This window comes from Rhinolophus ferrumequinum, chromosome 10 (assembly GCF_004115265.2).
Source record: "Rhinolophus ferrumequinum isolate MPI-CBG mRhiFer1 chromosome 10, mRhiFer1_v1.p, whole genome shotgun sequence".
Lineage (NCBI taxonomy): Eukaryota > Metazoa > Chordata > Mammalia > Chiroptera > Rhinolophidae > Rhinolophus > Rhinolophus ferrumequinum.
In genome coordinates, this window is record NC_046293.1 from 8,396,077 (window position 1) to 8,418,695 (window position 22,619).

At 54.2% G+C, this 22,619-nt stretch overlaps 1 protein-coding gene across 1 annotated transcript; it reads left to right on the top strand.

Moving 5' to 3' along the window:
* Nucleotides 1-355: 355 nt before the first annotated feature.
* Nucleotides 356-22,550, top strand: NPTXR (neuronal pentraxin receptor). The gene is made up of 6 exons (XM_033116700.1): nucleotides 356-471; nucleotides 1,858-2,728; nucleotides 13,667-13,892; nucleotides 15,866-16,113; nucleotides 17,865-18,044; nucleotides 18,384-22,550. The coding sequence occupies exons 1-6, from the start codon at nucleotides 356-358 to the stop codon at nucleotides 18,606-18,608; spliced, it is 1,866 nt and encodes a 621-aa protein (XP_032972591.1). The 3' UTR covers nucleotides 18,609-22,550.
* The last annotated feature ends 69 nt before the right edge of the window (nucleotides 22,551-22,619 follow it).

A 22,619-nucleotide genomic window follows, 5' to 3' on the forward strand; every position in this document is an offset into this window, starting at 1 on the left:
ATTCCATAATAGATGGGGAACTACCAATGTGTTTATAAGCAGGAGAGTGACCTGTTCATATTACAGGTTTTAAAAAGTCATCTTAGCAGATAAACAGACCAGTTTAAACAAGATTCAACTCCAGCCTCTGGACCCACTTATCCAAGTGTCCCCAACTCTCAGAGGGCAGCTCATATAAAGGTGGCACCATGTGGTGCCCAAGCCACAATGGCTCTGCAGCTCTTGGCAGCAGTCCCCTATCTTGGCCTCCCCTGTCCTTCCACGGATTTTCTAGGACAGTTTCTCCTCAGGACGTTATGTGTGTGTTTGTTTCTTCACAGAACACACGTGAATGCACCAGGATTCCCAATGCCCCATGCACTCTCAGGACTTCGCAGCCCCCTACTGCCTGCCTTCACCTTCAGAGAGCCTGGCCCACCTCTCCGTCTACAGATGCTTCCTCCAAGCTGTGCTGCCTGATGGGGGTTCCAGGTCACAGCTCTAAGGGGTACTAACTCACGTCCATGCACATACGGCTCAGGTGTTCATGGTGTAGAGCTTGCATTTGCTCCGCTCCTACTTTACAATTCAGATGATCCTGATTCCCAGAGATCGGGTACGCAGGGCAGGCATCATCCTGGGGCTGGGGGTCGGGTGTGTGGTATGTGCCTAGGGACCACTGGGCAGGTTCCCAATGGCCTGGCAGGGTCCTCCAGGGCTGTTGCCTCCTGAGCAGTGTTCTGGTCTCTCCCCACCACCAGCACTGTGCAGAGCCTACATGGTAGCCATGGGGGTCCAGAGCCCCAGTCTGAGCCTCCCTGCCAGTCAAGAATGTGGGCTTGGAAGGGTGTGGCCTTGGCTGGTGACTCCCATGAGCCAAAGCCCCTCTTCTCTATCCCAGGCTGCAGCGAGAACATCACAGCCTTCTGAACGCCCTTCCAGCCCTGGGAACCCACTTCGGTCAGAAAATGCCTGTGGAAAACTGGAACAGGAACTGGATTGTGAAGGATGGTAGGCTTTTGTTGTTGTTAATTGCAAAGTTAATTTGCAACAAAATATAGATAGACATGTTTGACAGGAGAAAGTAAAAGGCTCCTCCCCCACCCCCACACCAATCCCGCTCCCATTCCTGCTCTTCCTTCCTGGGCGTGGTCCACATGGACACCAAGGCTTGCCATCCTAATGTAGACTGCAGCTGGGAGAGGGGGCTTCTCTCTTGGTGGTCTGTGCCCCCAAAGAGTCAGAGGAGGAACCTCTGCTACTCTTGGAGATCACAGGAAGATGTTTTTTTCTTGATGGAGGTGGAGGGGAGTGAACTCTTCTCCTTCAGGAGGTTGGGGGTGAGAAGTGACAGGTTGGTGGCCATTGTATAAATAGAGGTTGTGTCAAAATCTCCAGTCCCCTGCCTCCAACACCGGCCTTTTTTCTTCCTCTCCCCATGCCCACCCCAACTCCATCCTACAGTCTGCGTCCAGTCAGGTGTGCCTGAGCCCAAGTGCTGCTCCAAAGCATACTAGCTGTGTGACCTTGGACAGCGACCTGACTTCAGTGGGCCTCAGTTTCCTCATTTATATTGTGAGCATGTCCACGGTGAGGCTTAATTGGGACCCAGCTTGTAACTCGCTCAGCACAGCGCGTGATACAGGGGAAAGCTCCCCGCAAGGTAGCCGTTGGCATTACCGGTTCGGGGTGGGGGTCTAGAGCACTGGAGGGTGGGGTTGGGGGGTCGCCCAGGAGTCCGCGCGGCCATCGGGTCGCCACTCTGCGCTGTGACAGCGGCAGGATAAAGCTCTCGGCGCCGCCCTCCGCCTCTTGCCGCATCCCGGGCGGAGCCCCCACCTTCACGCCCGGCACAGAACGGGTGCGGGGCTGATCCAGAGCCGGCCCGGGGGAGCCGGCGGGGCGGGGCCGCCGCGTGCGCTCCCCCTCCCCGCCCGCCCGCCGGCTGTCTTCTCCTGCTCTAGCCGCCCGGGCTCAGAGCGGCGGCAGCAGCGGCCGCGGCAACAGCTCCGGCTCCAGCTCCGACTCCTCCGGGTTCGGCCTCGTTCGGCACCGCGTTCCCGGGCCGCGCGCCCCAACCCCGCCGCTGCGCCTGCTGGGGGCCTCGGGAGGCCCCGCCGCCCGCCTCACGCTGAAGTTCCTGGCCGTGCTGCTGGCCGCGGGCATGCTGGCGTTCCTCGGTGCCGTCATATGCATCATCGCCAGCGTGCCCCTGGCGGCCAGCCCGGCGCGGGCGCTGCCCGGAGGCGCCGACAACGCTTCGGCGGCCTCGGGCGCCGCCGCCGAGTCCCAGGGTCCGCAGCGCAGCCTGAGCGCGCTGCACGGCGCTGGCGGCTCGGCCCGGCCCCCCGCTCTGCCCGGGGCGCCGGCGGCCAGCGCGCACCCGCTGCCTCCCGTACCCCTCTTCAGCCGCTTCCTGTGCACGCCGCTGGCGGCCGCCTGCCCGTCGGGGGTTGAGCAGGGCGACGCGGCGCCGGGCGAGCGGGAGGAGTTGCTGCTGCTGCAGAGCACAGCGGAGCAGCTGCGCCAGACGGCGCTGCAGCAGGAGGCGCGCATCCGCGCGGACCAGGACACCATCCGCGAGCTCACAAGCAAGCTGGGCCGCTGCGAGAGCGGCCTGCCGCGCGGCCTCCAGGACGCCGGGCCTCGCCGCGACACCATGGCGGACGGGCCGTGGGACTCGCCCGCGCTCATCCTCGAGCTGGAGGACGCCGTGCGCGCCCTCCGGGACCGCATCGACCGCATCGAGGTGAGCGCTGCGCCCCGCGCTGCGCCGTCGGGGGGCATTCTGGGGTGGGAGGGGCCGCTCGAGGGCGTCCCGGGATCCGACCCGCACCGCTGCGCTGAGGGACCGGGCGGGGGGCGGGATGGCGAGTCACACTAAGCCTCGGATCTGCCATCTGTGTAAAGCGAATGGTGGTTCCTTTCTCCCAGGCGAGAAGGGAGGATTCCGGTAGGGCAGGCGGGCCATAGGCTGACACGGACTGAGGCACAGGAAGCTCGCGAGAAAGGCTCGCTCCCTATCCATTTTCCTCCAGGCATCTCTGTAAGCCTCAGTTTCGGCGTCTGTAAAGTGGGTATAACAGTGTCCACTTGTAGAGGATTGATTAAAAATGTAGGTGTGTGAAAATGCTTGGCACGTACTAGGACCTCGTTAAATGTCCGTTTCATTTCCTTCTTCCAGACACCCGCAAACCAGCACCAGCATTCACTCCCTATGGTCAGGACATAAGATGTGCCGTCCAGAGACTCTAGGTAGCTCTCTCCTGCCGAAGAGTGGGGAACCGTGTCCCATAAGCCAAACACGAGTGCCTCTCAGCTCCTCCCACTCCCGTATCCCCCACCTGGGATCGGACCAGCACATGAGTGCAGGAGCCCAGACGGTGCTCGCCTGGCCGGAGTACCTATAAGCCCATAGCTCTGGTGTGGGGACTGAGTGGAGAATAGAACCCCATCCGGGTTCCTCCTTTAACACTCACCCTTTTCAGACATCCTCGTTCGGGCTTGGGGTCAGACAAGAGGTCTGACGGGGTGTCTGCACTTGGCAGTCTTGTAATCCTGGGCCATTCATTTCTCCTTTGAAGCCACCAGACCCCTACCTCCCTGTGAGAACCTATTTGGGACCCTCAGAAGAGGAAGCTGGACAGACAAGGCAGGACAGACATCCAGGAGACACTGACCACCTCCAGCCATTTACAGTTTCCAGAGTGCAGGGAAGGGCGTTAGCAACAAAATTGAATCTGTGGAAGGAGGGGAGAGAAAGAGGCCAAAGCACCAGCTGCCCCTTTATACCTCCTACCAAACCCAGTGCACCTGGCAAAAGCAGAGGGCGGAGAGAGGCTGGAAGGAAAGAAATGTAGGAAACCCCACTCCCTGTGGCTCTCTCAGTTAAATCTCTGGCCTAGCAGCACAGGTGATGCCTGTATGTGGAAGGCTGGCCATGTCCATGGTCCAGTGGCCCCCTAAAAGTCTGTGCTGGTGTCAGCACCTGCCTCACAGGGCGTCAGAGCACAGCCAGGCAGCTGTCACAGAAAACCCTCTCAACCTTACAGGTGGGAAACCTGGGTCTCAGAGACCTGTTAAGGTGAGCGACAGAGTCAAGAGGAAAGCCCGAGTTTTGTCTCCCAGGCCAGCGTTCCCCTTTTCCCACTCCAGCTCTGGGGATTTCTAGGATGAGAGCCAAGAGCAGGAAATAATAATAATGAGGGAAATGCTGAAAGTCAGCAGAGAAGGGCCATCTCAGTTTTCTCACCTGCAAAATGGGGACAATAATAGCACCTTCTATGTTTCCCCGAAAATAAGACCTAGCCAGACAGTCAGCTCTAATGCATCTTTTGGAGCAAAAATTAATATAAGACACAGTCTTATATTACATTATATGAGACTGGGTCTTATAGTAAAATAAGAGTGAGTCTTATATTAATTTTTGCTCCAAAAGACGCATTAGAGCTGATTGTCTGGCTAGTTCTTATTCTCCGGGAAACACGGTACCTCATTGGGGTGTTGGGAGGATCAAGTGAGTTAATTTTTGTGAAGGAACCAGAACAGTGTCTGGCAGAGGTATGCTCAATCAGAGTGATTGCTATTTTTATCCTTAAGCTATAACATTACTAATGTTTTAAATAGCCAAAAAATAAAAGTAGGAACAAACCCTCCTTGTAGAAAATAGACTTTATTAATGTAAAAAAAAAGAAGAAGAAGAAAAAGATTTGGTTTTCAAAAGACTTCCTCTTGCCTGCCCTAGCTCCTGCCCCCACACCCAGATGGCACCCGTGGTTCTTCCCATGTCTGGGGCTGGCAATGTGGCTTGTCCTGGACCTATTTCCCCAGCACCTGTGCATTTGGCAGGGTGGGCTCCCCTCCACTTAGCCTGCTGAGGTTGGGGGTATCCTGCTGGCTGGAATTTGGCACCAAGTCCTCCTCCCAGGTTCGGGGAGTCCTGGCTTCCCTACACACACCCCTCCTGCTTTCTGAGTGCAGCAGAATGGAGAAAGGCAGGGGCTGCCCGCCCAACAGGTCTGCCTTCTGAGCCTGGCAGCAGCCAGAGCCAGTCTTTTTGGGCTCTTTGGGAGGAGCTGGGGTCTGGAGCAAACGTGGGGTCAGACTACTGGTCTCACTGGACCCCACCCACCCATTAGCTACTGTCTAGTTTCTCCCGTCTCTTCTCACCTAATATCCTCAAAAGGATGCTCCCAGATTTTTTTTAGGGTCTACTTTCTCACCACTCATCTCTGTCCCGCCATGGCACACTGAAAATCAGCCTCCTTCCAGGCTGCCATTTTGGATCTGGCCCATCTCCCAGTTCCTTCTTGCCTCTGCCTAGATTTCCCCCAGAGTACTCATCCTCATCATTTAAGAGTGTTCTGAGGACACCTCCTCCCAGAGGACCTCCTGATCACACTCTGTTCACTTCCTATTCCCACCCATGCTCCCATAATCCTCAACACAGCCCTGCCCAACCCCACCTGGCACATCTCTGCATCACCCCTCCCCCATTCCACCAGGCCAACTATCAAAGGGAGGGAAGGAAGGTCATCCTGGCCCAGCCTCTGCCCCCAGGCCTCAAGTGGAACCCACGTTTGAGGGCTTAGGAGAAATTGTCTTCTTTTCTGTTTTTATTTTTGTTGTCGTTATTGTTGCTGTTAATTGAAAAAAAGTCAAAAATTTGGAGGGGGGGAATAATCACATTTAATTCCACCATTTTGTTTGTTTTTGCAGCTCCCTTTTGGTCCTTTATCCAAATGTAAACACTGTTCCAGATTTGCCAGCATTGCTGTTAATTGCCATGTAATGACGGCCATGACATCCCAGGGTCTGTCACGGACTCTACCATCCATCAGTCCCTTGACCATCTCTTGTGGCTGGAGATGTAGGTTGTTTCTAATTCTTCTTCTAGATGCTCATTGCAGAGGATCCATTTCATGCAGATAGTTGAGTTTTTGCTTTTTAAGTCTGTTGAATTATTTCTTTAGGCTGAATTCCCAGGAGTGGTGTTACTGGGTCAGAGGATATTGACTCCTATGGCTGTGGCCGACAACCACTTTCCAGAAGGGTTGGACCATTTATATGGCAACTGGCCATGGATGCATGTTCTAGTGTTCCATTTTTGCACTAATTTATGCGTAAAATGAAACTTCAAGATTGATGTAGGCAGTAATTCTTTGACATAAGCCACATTCTTCACCTGGCCTGGCAAGCTGGTGGCCTCCCCCATCCTGGGGTGGGAGCCATGGCAAGGAACACCCTGACGATGGTCACAAAAGACCCTGGACTTCAAAGCAGTTATAGCTCACACTTACTGAGCACTTACCTTGTCAGGCACTGTGTATTGTCTCATTTGATCCTCATAAAAGCTCTATGAGGAAGGTACCGTCCTATCCCCTTTTTACAGATAACTAAACCAAGATTCAGAGAGATTAAGATACTGGCCCAAGGTCACACGGCAGTAGTGCCTGGATTTGACCCTGTCAGTGTCTGGCTCCAGAGATCATGTTCTTCATCATTAACTCTAGATCCGTCTGGAGGGGTCAGACCTCAGCTACCTTCAGGAAAGACAGGTGAGGGCAGTGCCTCTTGCTGGATAGTGCCCTGGACCATTTCTGCTTCAGAGCACGCAGAGCAAGCGTGGTAAGGACCAGTCCTCAAAGGCTCATCCTGCTGGCTGGCAGGATAATCACATGGGAGCTTCACTGATAACAATAAATAATAAGTAACATTTATTAGGCACTTACTACATACGTATTAGCTTATTCAGTCTTCAGACCTATGAAGTAGGCTTATACGCTCCCATCTTACAGATATGGAAGTGGAGGCTCACAGAGTCTGGAGGAACCAGAGCCAGGCAATCCCCCACCCCTGCTTTGGTTTTCCCTCTGTAAAATGATACAGTGAGCCAGATATTCCCTAAACACCTTCTAGCTCTAAATATTCTCTGCAATAGGAAGGCTGTGTGGCATAAAGTTGAATTCTTCTTGCTTGCAACTTTAGGCTAATCACTTTCTCTTTGGGCCTCAGTGTTCTTATCTATAAAATGGGTGGAAAGCTGGGCTAGGTTTGGTCTAGGCCCTTTGGTCTCTAAATTCTGAGTTCTTGGGCAGATGCTTACTGGTTAGGAAAAGGGGGTGGGTTATATATATGTGCAGCTCCCCAACCTCCAATCCACCCGCTCCCAGCCCTCAAGTTTCTTAGGGAAGTCTGCAGATAAACAGTGGCTTAGAAAATCTATTGATGCCTTTTCTAAACTCTATTGGTTGCTTTTACTTTTCTCTTACATTGCTGCCTATTCTGGAAGCTTCTGCCCTTTTGGGGCTGGTTCCCTGGACCTTGCCTCTTTGGCTGTGAAGGGGGCCAGCAGAGTGCAGCAAGAGGGGTTCTGCCCATTGGCCTTTTGTTTGAGCACATGGAACCTCAGTGTCCTTCAGCCACCTGCAGACCTCCATAGCCCCTCTTTCTGTGACTGGCCTCCCTTCATCTCTAGGTGGGGCATCCACACCGGGGAGCCCTTAACCCCCACTCCTGACAGTGTGGCACCTTCGTTCTAGCAAGAAGCCTGGTGTTTTAAACTCCATCTCTGCCACCTGCTCACTGTGACCTCAGAAAATTTCTTCTCGCTGATCCTCAGTTTTCCTATCTGTCAAATGGGAAGGGTGGGCAGGAGGCCCAGAGGACCCCTCTTGCTCTGTCATCCTGTGCCCTTGAGGTCTTTCATCCCTGGCAGGCCTTCACTCAGGATATGAGACCTGCCTGCTGTTCCAAGGAGCTGTGTGGGCGGAAGGCAGGGCCTTCCCTTTTTTTTTTTTTTTTTAGGTATGTCTATTCAAAATATGTAAGATCTCACATATCTTACTTGTAAAAGACACAAATCTTAAGTGCACGGCTTGATGAAAATTTATGTATGGAGACACCCATGAAACACCCCCCAGATCAAGAACCAGAACATTTCCAGTGCCCCAGAAGGCTCCTCTGTGACCCCCCAAAGTCCAAACTTCCCCAAAGGGGCCACTATTCTGGTTCCTGTCACCACAGATCTGTTTTGCCCGTGACTGAATTCAGATGGGTTCAGACAGCTGTACCCCTTTGTGTGTGGTATTTTCGTTTAACATGTATGGCATTCGATCATGCTGTGTGTGTCCGTGGTTTCGTTTTCAGTGCTGTGTAGTGTTTCCACGTATGGATATATGCATACCTGCCTTGATTTACCCATTCTTCTATGGATGGACATTTGGTTGTTTCTGGTTTGGGTTCATTACAAAGAAAGCTGCCATGAACACCCTTGTGGTATCTTTTGGTGGCTGTAAGCCCTCGTTTCTCCTGGCTCCATCCCCAGGAGTGGGATGCCTGGGTCCCAGGAGAGGCTCGATTTAGCATTAGGAGGCACCGCCAAACACTCTTCCAAAGTGGCAGTGAGCGCTTACACACCCACCCGCGTGTGAATCTTGCCAACCTGGGTATGGTCATTTTAAAAACCCTCCCTGTTCGGGTGGCTGTGCAGTGCACTCATTATGGTTTTCGTTTGTATATCTCTGATGATTCATAATGTTGAGCACCTTTTCTGTGTTTACTGGCCATTTTGTGAGGTAGAAGGAGCTCGGGTCAGCACTCTTCACTGAGTGAGAAGGCGGTGCCATTTCCCCAGGACAAACGTGGGCACGTGATCCCCACTGAACTCCAGACAATGGTGGCGATCAACCCACAGTGGAAGCACTTCTGTGCCCCCACACACGCCTTGTTTGACTCAGGGGAAGCTGAGGCTCAGAGAGGCTGAGTGACTTGCTCAAGACCACACAGCACAGCAGAAGCTGACAGCCAGGATTTTCTATTAAAATGGGCTAAGGGTGGGGCCTCAGTCTTTGCTGCAGATTTTTGGCCAGGGCCCAGAAGATGTGTGGGCAGGCAGGACCCGAGAGGGAATTCTGCGGCCTTCTCAAGACAGCAGCCTGACCGAGAGTACTTGAAGAAGCAAGGGAGTCTGGAGTTCGGGGTACCCTAGCACTTACTCTGAGGCCTCAGAGCCTGGGAGGATGTATGGGACAGAACTTCAGAGAGGCTTCTCCCCTGCTCATGTCCTCCTCGCCCTCACCACACGCCCTAACTTGGCATCCTGGCACACAGAGGCCCATTTGTCTTTTCACAACAGCTCCAAATTGGCACCGGGGTCCAGGACCAAAGATCGTTCTAGCTCTGCCTCTCGCACTCCTGACCCTTCCCAGCTGGGTTAGGTGGAGACAGAGCCACTGGGACATTCCTGGAGAGGAGGCAAGGAGCAGGACAGCCCCTCTGAGAGGTCTTCCCAGAGTCACCCTGGCCCCTGCCACCTGGCACTTGTAAGAAGAAGCAGGGCTGAGTGCACCCTCTGTGCCAGCCTATTCTACGGGCCTTAAAATTTAGTCCCACCGGAACCATGGGACTGTTACCATCCCCATTTGTCAGATGGGGAAATGGAGGCTCAGAGAGATTAAGAGGCTTGCTCCAGTCACTCAGCTGGGATTTCAGTCAAAGAAGGCAGTCTTGCTCCAGGGCCCCCACTCGCACGGTTACTGCTCACTATGCCCTCCAGCCTATCAATAGTGAAAAAGAAGAAGAAGAAGAAGAAGAATGGTTATGACCATTTATCAGCCGCTTCTTATATGCCAGACTTTACGTATGTTCTTCCATTTGGTCATTACTTATATCCCAAAACATACTGTTGTGTTGTTATCCCCACATTCCTCCGTTGAGGAAAGTGAGGGTCGCAGGAGTTGCACAGCCTGCCCAGGGCCACAGGTCTAGGGAGTGGGAGCCTGGAAATGATCCAGGTCTGTTTGATGTGAGAGTTGTGCCTATACCCACAGCATTGCGTTGCCATAGCACATGACGGATGAATGAATGAGTGAGTGAATGAATGAGTGAACAAGTACTCTGCAGTCCCTCCAGAGAAGCCCTCTTTCCCTCTTCCTTGGCGCATCTTCGTTCAGGCAGCAAGGAAGATGCTGTCTGGAGGGAGAGCAGCCATTAGCCAGAGAAGTTGGGGTGGGGGCAGGAGGAGCGTTCTTGGCAGAAGGAATAGCCCGGGCGGAAGCCCTAGGGGGAGCGGGAGCTGGGGCAGCCAGGGACTTTGTGTGGGGATGAAGTGTAGCCTGCAGGGTGGGTAGTGGGAGCTGAGATCAGAGGGGCAGGGACTTTTATCTGTCGGGGGAGGGGACGACTGAAGGATTTTACACAGCCGGGCTGGGTGTGCAGTTAGGTGGCTGCCTCCGGCTGCTGTGTGGAGAAGGGTCAGAGTAGAAGCCCAGGTGACGGTGGGCTGGATGAGGGAGAGGCAAAGGGGCCGAGTGAGGCTACAGTTAAGATCCAGGGTTAGATTCTACCCTCAGAGACTCTGCTCTGGGATTTCCCCCCCATTTTTTAAAGAAAATCATTGTGAAGAATCTCCGACATGGGCAAATGTATACAGAATACCACCCAGATCCCCACCCAGGCTCAAGAACCAGAATGTTCGCAACTAGCCACTGCCGCTCAGAGCCTCCCCACGCCCAGGCCCAAACCGCCCACCCCCAGGAGAGGGTCACCACTGTCCTGCATTTGTAGTTCTCTCTCCATGCATTTCTTCATGCTTTTGCAAATAGGTGATTTAGTTTTGAATCTTTGCCACTTTATTTAAATGGAATCTAACTGTTCTTCTGTAACTTGCTTTTTTTCTCAATATAATGAGTAAACAAAAAGATTGATGGTTGGACTTGGAAAAAGGTTGGCCCCTTCAAGAGATATTTAAGTAGTATTAGTAACAATAGTACTTACTGACACTTACATAGCACTTCCCGTGCCAACTCTACTCACAGGACATTATATCTATTAAGTCATTTAATTCTCACTACAATGCTAGGAGATGTTATTATTGTACCCTTCTAGCTGATGGGGAAACTGAGGCACAGCTGCTTTACATAACAAGGTCACTGGGCTGGTGGAGCCAGGTGTGGGCCCAGGCAGACTCACACAGGACTTGAGGGACGACCGGATCGGGGAGGTGAGGCCGCCTGACCCACAGCACTGCTGCCAAGCCTTCTTTCCATACTGTTCTGCTGCCCCTGGGATGGGGCCCCCTGCTCTCCTGGGCAGGGATGAGTTGTGCAGAGGGTGGGACCCTGACCCTGAAGCCAGGAGTTCCCTCTGCTCCCCAAAGGCAAGGAGCAGTCCCCACGTGGGGACAAGGTGGTTGGGTCTCCCCCAGTCCTCCCAGCCTCTGAGCCACACTGCATAGGCAGGTCCCTTTATCTGGGCCCTCTGTGAGCTACCCCAAGCCACAGTCTGACACAGCCTGCCAAACCCTCCCAGACTTCTGATGGCCCTGGAACCTCTTCGCTGGCCCTCCAGGCAGGCAGGCCAGCCAGCACTCTGCCCCCTTGGCGGACCAACAAACACACCCAGTCTCTCAGGGTAGGACGGAAGAATGGGAGCAGTTTCTGGAATCAGAAGGGCCTGAACTGGGGTCCTGGCTTTGCCGCTTTGCAGCTGTGTGATCATAGGCAGGTGACTTCACCTCTCTGAGCCTCAGTTCCCTCATCTGTAAAGTGGGTCTCCTTACCTTCCCAGGTTGTTGAGAGGAGCTGTGACATGTTTGCACAGCGCTTCCTTAGTGCAGAACCTGGCACGCAGTGTGTGACAATAAGGACAGCTGCCACTGTTAGCATCCTTATTACTGAGAGCTAATGAGCCCAGCATATTGGCGCTGAGCTGGTCTAGAACCCTGGGCTCTGGCTCGAGGCCCTATATACTTACACCAAACCCTACCCTGGATTCCCTGCATGACAAACTGGGGTTCCAAGCCCCTGTTTCCTGCCTCATTGGACCTGAGTGGGGGTGATGGCATCATCCTGTCCCCCACCACTTGGCATCAGGCTGGGAGCCCACGCAGCACAGCCTGCGCCTGAAGCAGATGGGAAAGTGAGGGGGAGGGGCAGTCATGTTCTTCTGATTCAGACACTGGGGTGGAGTGGGGGCCACACACGATCAGGTGAGCCTACCTCCTCCCTGGTCTTCCTATTGGTGGTGGAGCTAGTGGTTCTGACAAAAGAACAGCTTGTGTTTCCACCTCCCTCAGTTTGCACGATTTCTCCTCAAAACAGTGTCTGTGTAAATAGCATTCTACGTTTTGTTCCTTCCTGGCAGGCCTTTCTCCTTCTGGGGGAGGAGGATGCTTTGACAGAGAGAGAAGGCTTTGGCTCCAGAGGTGTCAGATTTACCCACTCCCATTGTTACAGAAAATTCTAAAGGACTTCTGCCTCACTTTCCCCATCTGTGAAATGGGGACACTAAGAGTACCAACCCAAATGAGTGGCTGTGAGGATTCATGAGTAAATATGTGTAAAGTGCCAAGGATGGGGCTGGCACACCGTCTAATTCAGATGTGTGCCCCTCATGCCAAACTTGGCACAGTGAAAGGAGAGAAACTGAGGAAAACGGTGGTGCTAGGGCTGAGGAGACCCTTTGAGGTTAGCCCACCTGCCCCCACTCTAACACCTCAGATTGAGATCACATCACTTTCCATGGTGGCAGCTCCCTTCTCTCAGGCACTGAGTGTGGCAATGACCCTCTGCCTGTACTACCCTCTCCACCTCCCAGCACTTTGAGGCAGGGGACACGTTTATCCGCTCATCACATGGCTAGAAAACAGGTTCAGACAGGTTAAGGGGCCCGCCCAGTATCACCGAGCAATTGACCAGCAAGGCCAGGGCCAGGCCGGTGAGGCTGAGGAGGGGTTTTCTGTACTTGCCCCCAGCCTTGGGCCATCCGTGCAAGGCCCAGGGCACTCAGGAAATGTTAGGCTGTGCCCTTGGTTTTCTGTTTTACCCTCAGCTGTCTCTTTAGCACCTGACACAGGGCTCAGCCCATAGCAGGTACTCACTGACTATTTGCCCAGTGAAGGAATCAATATTCAATGCGCTTAGGTCTGGGGCTAAGCCTGCAGGCTGGGCCCAGGGCAGGCTGAGCGGGAACTGCTGTGCCCCTGAGGAAAGAGGAAGCGCAGGGGACGCGGAAGGTCTCATTTGACTCCTAGCAGCTTATTGAATTATTAATTTCCTACTGATGTTCTCCTGACATGTCTGCCAGAAACTGCCCCTTCCCAGGGTCTGGACTTGTAACCTCCCCCGTCTTTCTCCCCTTAGAATGGGCTTTCTCCAGCAGGAGAGGGGGAAGGAGAGGCCCCCTGGCTTCTGCCTCAATTCTCCTGCCCATCGGGTACTTAGAAAAGGGGGGACTCTAAACATTTTGTCTTCATCCTGGGCAAGATTGGGGTATCAGAGACCACCCTGGAACACTTGCTCTAGACAGTAATTCCAATAAACAGGCTCTGTTCATTGGCCCTTACCACTTAATCATCCCCACAAATCTTCAAATAGGTACTGCTGTCCCATGTTGCATGTGAGGAACCAGGGGTTCAGAGAGGTAAAGGCATTTGCTCAGGGTCACACAGCAGGTTGGTTCTCGAGCTGGATTTGAACCCTGGGCTGTCTGACTCTGTGATTTTAATTAACCATGCACTGCTAGACACAATTGTTGTCTGAAGCTGGTATTGCCAGCCCCATTTTGCATACGGGGAAACTGAGGCTCACCTGGGGTCATTCAGGTGGTGGGTGTCTCTGAGCGCCGTGTCTCTTTCCGTCCTCCCTCTGTGTGACCTCACCTGCCCCTTTCTCTGCATTGTGAGCAGCAGGAGCTTCCAGCTCGAGTGAACTTCTCAGCTGCCCCTGCCCTCGCACCTGCCGTGCCCACCGCCCTGCACTCCAAGATGGATGAGCTGGAGGGGCAGCTGCTGGCCAAGGTGCTGGCGCTGGAGAAGGAGCGTGTGGCCCTCAATCACAACAGCCACCGGCAGCGGCAGGAGGTGGAGAAGGAGCTGGACGCCCTGCAGGACCGTGTAGCCGAACTGGAGCATGGTGGGTCCCGGGCCCCGAAGAGGGCATTAGCAGGCGAGGCCTTGGTCCTCAGATGGGTCCTGAGGGTGGCTGATTCACTGGAAAAACATGTGCATGCCCTCCAGAGGCTATAGCTAGAACAGAGGGGAGGAGGCTGCGAAACACGAGGGAGAGACTAATTGGTGGTTTTCGTTGTTATTAGCAGTATTTTCTGGCACTGATTCTATTCTGGGAGTGGGCTAAGTAGTTGACACGTCAGCTGGTTTAATCTTAACAAACCACACAAGGATGGTATTGTTATTATCCCCATTTCACAGATGATGAAACTGAAGCTCAGAGAGGTCAAGTGACTTACCCAAGGTCACACAGCCAGTAAGTAATGGATCAGAATTTTGTCATTTGTTTAACACCTGGCCTTGGCACTGCCGAAGGTCAGAAAAACATGACATAAAGGACAGGGTACATGTATGAGCATCAGGAGACCTAGCTCCTGGTTCCCCAGCTGTCACTGACTTACTCTGTGACACTGGACAGTTGATTCCTTTTCCCAGGTCTCATTTTCCTCATCTGAAAAATGGGGATTTAGGGCTCATGAGCCCTCAGGGAACTCTCATCTTTGAAACCTTGTGAAGCTCACCTTTAAGAGGCTTATGGACAAGTTGGGGATACCAGGGAAAACCATGAGCAATTGGCTCAGATTCAAGACTGGAGTTCTGGAGAAGGAAATCCAGGAGGCTTCCTGGAAGAGGTGGGCCTCAAGCTAGTCCTTGAAAGCAGAGGTAGAGAGTAAATCCTGGAGTGGAAGGGCCATAGCAGGGACACAGCTGAAGGGGAGGCATGACCTGATGGGTTCCAGGGCCAGCACCCTGGCTGGAGCACAGGGACAAGAAAAGTAAGCACATTCCTACTCAGTCCTGCCACTGGTCCCTCTACACTGCACCTCCTGAGGGATTGGTGGAAATGCCCCCTCAAGAGGCTGCAGGGCAGAGAGGGAGGCAGGCAACAAGGCTGCATGTCTGTATGCCTGTGGGCAAGTTGTGTCCCGTCTTATCTATGGAATGAAGAGGCCGTCACTGAGCCCCTTCCTGTCTTACCATGACGCATCACATCAGCTTTCACCCCAAGCCCTAACCAGATCTAGGGACCCTGGGTCCACCATTCCCTGCCCAAACCTACCCCCAGCCCTCACCCACCAGCTGGGGGAGAGGGGCTCCTACCCTAGAGGTGCGCAGGGTAAGTGTTATCCCCTACTCTTGGAGGCAGTGACTCTCCCATCTAACCCCTGCAGATCGCCCTCTGCTATTCAAGACATACTCATAGCGTCCGCAAAACTCTGAGCCGGAAACGCCTTGGAAGACAGGGCGTCCTCTGATTGTCGTGTTCTAATCCAAGCCCTGCCACTTACTAGCTGTGTGGCCTTGAGAAGATTACTTAAGCCCTCTTAATGTTATCTGGAAAATGAGGATTGTAATAGTGTACATGCCTCATAGGTTTGTTTCCTAATTCAAAGGAGCAATGTATGTAAAAGCACTTAGAACAGTGCCTGACACATCGAAAGCACTGTGTGGTGCTTGTTAAATAAATAGGCCAAAATCCCTAAAACATGATAACAATAGCTAACATTTGTTGAGCATTTACTATGAGCCAGGTCATTTACATAATTTGTCCCCCTCAACCTTTGGAGGGAGAAAATATTGTCACCTCATTTTACTGAGGAAACTGAGGCCCAGAGAGGGTAAGATGAACTTGTCAGAAGTCACGTGACTGGGAAATGGTGGCGACAGGATTTGAACTCAAGACGTCTCAAGTCCAGAGCCTTTAGGCTCTAAACCACAGCCCTCAACAGAAAGGCAGAGTAGAGAAGGCCGTGAAGGCACCCGGCACATAGCAGGTGCTCAGGGACTAGTAGCCCCCAGTCTGGGGGGTGCCCTGCCCTCCTCACCCTCGTCAGTGTCCACTCACCCCACCATGTCTGCCTTGCCCACCCCCCTCAGGGTCCTCGGCCTACAGCCCCCCCGATGCCTTCAAGATCAGCATCCCCATCCGTAACAACTACATGTACGCCCGTGTGCGGAAGGCGCTTCCTGAGCTCTACGCCTTCACCGTCTGCGTGTGGCTGCGGTCCAGGTCAGGTGGCACTGGCCAGGGCACCCCCTTCTCCTACTCAGTGCCAGGACAGGCCAACGAGATTGTGCTGCTGGAGACGGGCCATGACCCCATGGAGCTGCTGATCAATGACAAGGTCAGTGGGGGTGGGCAGAGCGGGAGGGATGGGGGCAGGGGTCACCCTTCCAGGAGCATTGCATGGCGCTGGGCTCCGCCCATGTGGGCCCTTTCAGTGTATTCAGTATGCATGCCATGCCTACTGCGTGCCAGGCTGGGTTCTGGGAATCCAAAGACGAGCCAGACCTGGGGCTGGCTGGAGAGGCTCGTGTCCAGGAGAGGCTGTAAGTGGGGTGTTTCCATTTACAGGTGAGGTATGTGAGGCTCGCAGAGATTCTGTGACTTCCCCAGTGACCCAGCTCTAAGACCAGGTCTTGAAGTGTCTACCCCGGGGGCCCTGCTCATTCTCCTGGATGTAGAGAGAGGTTCAAGGACCTTCCTAAGGAGCGGCCCACCCCCAGAAGCCACCAGAACCCTGCTCAGCAGGAGGGACCTTTTGTGGGTGTCCTGAAGGAGGAGGAAAGAGATGTACCTAGAGGGCAGTGAATGTCTCTGTGGCCCCATAAGTCCTAAGAAGACCTGGGAAGCTGGATTACATCTAGATCCTGCTACCCGGTTCCCTTCACACACCCCCGGGCTGCCATCGTTGGCTCGGCCCAAGTTCAGCGCTCAGTTCCTAGTGGAAGAAATTCAGCACCCTGGACAGGGCACAGAGCAGCCGTATTCCCGGAACCTCTGGAGTCCTCTTGAGCGCCAACCTCACAGGCTGCTCACAGTTTCCCTGTTATTCCAACCTCTAAGTCTTTGCTCCTGCTGTACCCTCCACGTGGTTTCCTTATAGTGGAATGGTCAGAGTCCATTGTCTTTCCAGATGTGTTTAGACTCCATGTCTTCTGTTCCCACATCCCCCTCTTCCTCTGGGCCTTTATCACCTCTGAACCTGCCAAATGGCCCCTGTGCTATTCTGTCTTGTAGTAATGTCCCTGAAGTCCTTCCTTCCTGTGCAGACTCAGCTCATTTACAGCTAGGACCAGACTCATATCCCCAGTGTCCGGAACAAGGCCTGGCACCAAGTAGGCCTCAGAGAATGTTGCATTAAATGGTGATCTCAGAGCACATAGGAGATGAAAGAGTCCTTTGGGAGCCCCAAATCCATAGGCAGCAAGTACCTTTCATTTCACCGGCCAATGCTAATCAATCAGCAGTGGCTTCCGAGAGCACTGCAATGAGAAAGATTCTGAGGTTGAGTCTAGGCTCCTGATTGATTAGCCATGTCTGCCTTGGGTGGGGTAGGCAGAGGTGGCTGCGTATTTATATGCCATCCCTTCCTGACCTCCCCACTTTGCACATGAGGAAACCAAGGCCAGGGAGGAAAGGACAGCTTCCCCAGGGTGCCACAGGGGGTTGGCTGGCAGAGCCAGGACTGGATGCCAGTGCCCCGCCTCTGAGTCCAAGGCTTGTTCTGCCACCACCATACTTCTGTGCCCAGCTGTGTGCCAGGCACTGTGTGAGGCATTCAGGGGAAGGTAGGCCTAGAGATGTGGCTCCCGCCCCACATGACCTTACAGGCCTGTTAGAGAGTGAATAAACGACCTGGAAACAACTGAACACCAACACTAACTAGTCCCTGTGATCTGAGTGAAGCTGCCTGGTTAGGTCGTGGGGAGAGAGGAAAGAGTGGTGGGAAAGACGCTGGGCTGCGAGGAAGGGGAGGGTCAAGCCTTGAGTCAGTCCTTGGAAGGAAGGACACAGGTATCCTGGTCCCCTACCCCCCTGCTCCACCCTTGAGCCTTGTGATCTCTGACCTGGGGATGGGGGACCTGTGTCTAGGTGGCCCAGTTGCCCCTGAGCCTGAAGGACAACGGCTGGCACCACATCTGCATTGCCTGGACCACAAGGGATGGCCTGTGGGCTGCCTACCAGGACGGGGAGCTGCAGGGCTCCGGTGAGAACCTGGCTGCCTGGCACCCCATCAAGCCTCATGGGATCCTTATCCTGGGCCAAGAGCAGGTAAGGCTCAGGGTGATGTTGGGGCTTGAGGCCCAAGTAGATGCCCACCTACCAGGGCCCATGAGGAGGAGGGGTTAGGTGCAGGGACCCTGAAAGCACAGCAGTGATCACTCAGTCTGACCCAGGCATACTGCAGCTAGATAGTCGAGCAGACTGATACCTAGAGAGAGCAGAGACCTGCTAGGGGAGGGCTAGAACCTTAAGGGCGGGGCTAGAACCTTAGGGGCGGGGCTAGACCCATGTGGGCAGGGCTTCAGCTGGGACAGGGGCCTGACTCTCTGTCTGCCTGCCTGTCTTTTCTGCTCCCTTACTCTGTCTCTCTCCTCTCTCTCGGTCCAGGACACCCTGGGCGGCCGGTTTGATGCTACCCAAGCCTTCGTGGGTGACATTGCCCAGTTTAACCTGTGGGACCATGCCCTGACACCTGCCCAGGTCCTGGGCATTGCCAACTGTACTGGGCCACTGCTGGGCAATGTCGTCCCCTGGGAAGACAAGCTGGTGGAGGCCTTTGGGGGTGCAACAAAGGCCACCTTCGATGTCTGCAAGGGGAGGGCTAAGGCATGAGGGGCCACCTCGTCCAGGGCCCCTCCCTTGCCTGCCAATTTGGGGACCTTACAGGAGGGGGGCACATTCCCTCCACAGCCTACCCACACACTGGCCTCCCCTTCTGCCTCACTCCTGGCCATGCCTCTCATTTCCCCACCTACACCCCACCTCCAGAATGCCCTGCCCTGCCGTGGCTGTCTCCTGATCCCACTTGGATGGGGACAGGCAGCTCAAGTTAACAGGCCAAGCCTAGGGTGAGTCCAGAGCCTTATGGGGGGTGGGGGTAGCAGTGCCCATGGCTCTGCCCACCCTCCTGGCATGATAATGGCACCATCTCTCACGCCCACCGCACCCTGTTCCATCAACCACATCTGATCCCACTGACCTCAACAGTCTCTCCGCCGGGGTTGCGTTGGGGGTAAGGCCCACTATCTCAGTGGCAGGGGTGGCCATCTGCCCCCCGTTCCCCATGCAACAGGCCTGGCCTCTTCCCCTTCAGGACAACAGGTTGTATAGCTGTTCCCCCACTGAGAAGGGGATGACAGAGACATGAGACTCAGACTCACCCCTCCTTCATCTTTCCACCAGCTGACGGTCAAGAGCAGTGGGATCTTGATGGAGCCTCTCCCCCCACCCCCACCCCACCCGCACACTCACCCTCTCTCTGTCTTCTCTTTCCTTGTTTCTTTGTGCGCAGTGGATTGAATGTTGGTTTCATGCCTGTCCCAGCCCCACCTCAATTTCCAGGACATTCCCTTCCTTTCCCGGAGCTCTGGCCTGGAGAGTTAGGGACCAAGACCCCAGGAGGCCAAAGGGCCATAGTCACCCCTTGTGCCCACGTACAGCTGTGCCCATTGCTGGCATAGTCACCTCTGTGGCCAGGACAAGGCCTGGGCCACTTCAGCCTGAGCTGGGAGCAGCATGGAGCAGAAGCACTGTGCCCCAGGGGACCCAGGCTCTGGCAGAGCCACATCACCTACAACCTCTGCATGGCCCTGCAGCCTCTGGGGAAGGAAGGGAGGGAGGGAGGGAAACAGGGAGGGAGGGAGGAAAGAAGCTGAGTGAGCAGGGAGTAGTGTGCAGAGCGCTGGGTAAGGTGGAGGAGCCTCTGGTTCCTAGCCAGCCCAGGCCTTCTATAAATCCCTGCCCTCTCTGGGCTGGCCTTCCTCATTTGTGAGCTGAGGCTTTGCTTTGGTTATTTCTGAGCTCTCCAGACCAAACATGAGATGGTCTGTGATTCCAGGTGGATAAGGTGGGCAAGACTGAGAATTTTCCTGGTGACCGAGAGATATAGCAGGGGTAGGTCCCGGGACTGGGCAGCAGATGGGATCTTGCTAGGCATGAGTCAGTCAGCAGCTGGCCCCAGAGAGTCAGAGGCAAGGGCAAGGGGCAAGATAGACTAACCTCATGCACAGATCATAAAAATCAGCTTTTCTGGCTCCCCCCAGCCTGGTACCCTTGCCTATCTGAGAGTGTCTTAAAGGCTGGTGGCTTCCTGGTCCCCACGCTTGAGCCTTCACCAGCTCCCCCAAGAGAATGGAAGAATGTCAAACCTGAGAAAGCCACCCAGTCTGACTCCTTACTTGTACAGATAGGGAAGAGCTCAGAGAGGGCAAGTGACTTCCACAGGATCACACAGCACAATGGAGCAGAGCCAAGAATAGAACCCAGGACTCTGACTCCCTCTTCAGTGCTCTTCCCCCATCATACTGCCTGCCTATGAGGGTCTTTGAGTCCAGCCTACACTAGAGGATGGACATTTGAGAGGTCAAAATGCTCTTCAACATGACCACTGGAGTATCCTCCTTTACGAACCACACATCTTAGCATCCCGTATCTCCTGAGAGGTGTGATCCCCCGGCACTCTGGGAGGAATGGAGAGCTGAGAACCCAGGTGTCTGGGCAGCTGCAGGCTACCTGACTCAAGTGGGCTCTGGTGCCTTTGCCCTCCTTTTTGTTCCCTGCCTCTTCCCCCCATGATCGCTTAGTCTGAGGCCTGGTACAAGAGCTGCAGGCTCTGGGCCCAGTGTGGGACCAGTGCCGTGGAGATTTCTCTGAGATGCAGTCCAGCACCCAGATCCCGCTTTCCATTTCAAGAGCACCTCCAGCCCAAATCCCCCTAGAAGGAGCAATGGCGTGCTTCAGCCAGAACCTGTTGAGGTCTCGGTTGCCCTGGTAACGGCAATGACATCAGCCCAAGTGCTCGGTCAAGCATCTCATAGTGACATACACTGTTGCTGGGGTGATGGCAGAATTTGGAACTTAAATTTTAGGGACACTGGACGCTGGGCTTTATTAGGTTTCTATTTTTGTTTTTTAAGGAAGCAGCTTTTGTGGAGGCCTTGGGGGAAATGTGGGGGTTCACAGGACTTATTTGATCACTTGAGTCCACCCAGGCATCATCCCAAGTCCTTTCTGCTTTGTTATGGGGATGATGAGACTTCTGACGTTTGTGCTGAGTGACCTTGGTCAGCCCTCCAGAGGGAACAGGAACAAATTGGAGATGTTGGGGTGCAAGCTCGGAGTCTAGACCACTGGTGAGTGGCCTGGACCCCCATTTCCATTCCAGGAAAATGGAAGCCCCAAAGTCCCCATCCCTCCATACATTTGCTGAGTGCCTGCTGTTTGGACTTCAGCTTTGATCTTCAGCTGCTCCGGGGCACAGCCAAGAAGACAGGGGAAGAGGAGCTAGAGATGGTGTTCGGTTGCCTCCCCAAACCGCTCCCGTCTGCTAGCGATGCTGGAGCCCCATGTTTATTACTTCCTTTTTAAGTGTCAGGCTCCGTGCTCAGTACTCCATGGGCACCATCTCGTTTATCCTCATAACACAGTTATAAGCTAGGACTATTAGCCCTATCGTATAAAGAAGAAAACTGGGGAACAGAGAGGTTAAGTAACCTGCCCAGTGTCAATCAGCCAGCAAGTGATGGAGCCCAGAGTTCAAACCAAGGCAGGTTACATCGAGGGCCCACCCCTCAGGCCAAGGGGAGTCACCGCCACTCTGTGGACTGGCAGTTGAGTGTCATTGCTCCTGGTGTGTTTTGGCCTGAAGGCATGTGCCTAATCCCATTCACCACCCCATAGAGCTTGAGGTGGAGGAACAGAGGCCTGGGATGGGCCAACTCCAGGGGAAGGGGCCCCTCGGGTGAGGCTGTGGGAGGGGTCTCAGTCCCTTCAGGAAACGTGTCCCTTTGCAGTGTGCCCACCACTCTACTGGCTGGCATTTCCAGGAAAGCTGAAAGGGAAGATGGACTGTCTACCAAAAGCCCCAGGCCCGGGAGGGGAGGAAACATGTCAGACTCCTGCTTTGGGCCAAGCCCTGCCCCAGGTGCTTTGCAGCTCTTATCTGCCAGATTTTCCCACCTTTGTGGCATGTTGTGCCCCAAGTCAACATCCCAAGGGAACAGATCACCTTGCCATAATTGTGTGTGACCTCGGACCACAGATTTCTACAGAAGGGCTCATAGAGGGGGTCAAAGCCCTCGTTTTACCGATGAGGACACGAGGGCCCACAGAAGGTGGGTCCCAAGGGACACCGGGAGACCTGAGCCCAGCTTCCTGACTGCAATCAGTGCTCTCTCCACGATGCAGTGGCCCTCTCTCCCTCCTCCCAGAGATGGGATCATTTTGTCCACCCCCTTTATCTCAGCTGCCTGCTCTCCCAAACCCCACCTCCACCGTGACCCTTGACCTCTGACCCTGCTGGGTGGAGACAGGCCTCGTGGGCCCCGGCTGAACAGTGAACAAGCATGTATAGCTGTTGGACGTTGTGAAATGAGTACACCCTAATGGCTATCCACCCCCTTCCTCTCCTGCTGGCCTGATTTTGTACATAAAGTGACAGGAGATGCAATGTGTGTGTATGTGTGTGCGTGTGTGCGTGTGATATGTCATGGATTTTGTTACTTTTTTGTTTTTGTAAAGTTGAATGTTCACAATAAACATGATGTTTACTCTGAGGCTCTTCTTGCAAGGCTGGGGTTATGGGGGGGTGGGGACTCCAGGCAAGAAGGACGCCGCTACTTGGGG

Coding starts and splice junctions, on each gene's coding strand:
- NPTXR (XM_033116700.1), top strand. CDS start 356: ATGCACTCTCAGGACTTCGCAGCCCCCTACTGCCTGCCTTCACCTTCA. Junction 2,729..13,666: donor ACCGCATCGACCGCATCGAG/GTGAGCGCTGCG, acceptor CATTGTGAGCAG/CAGGAGCTTCCAGCTCGAGT. Junction 16,114..17,864: donor AGCTGCTGATCAATGACAAG/GTCAGTGGGGGT, acceptor ACCTGTGTCTAG/GTGGCCCAGTTGCCCCTGAG.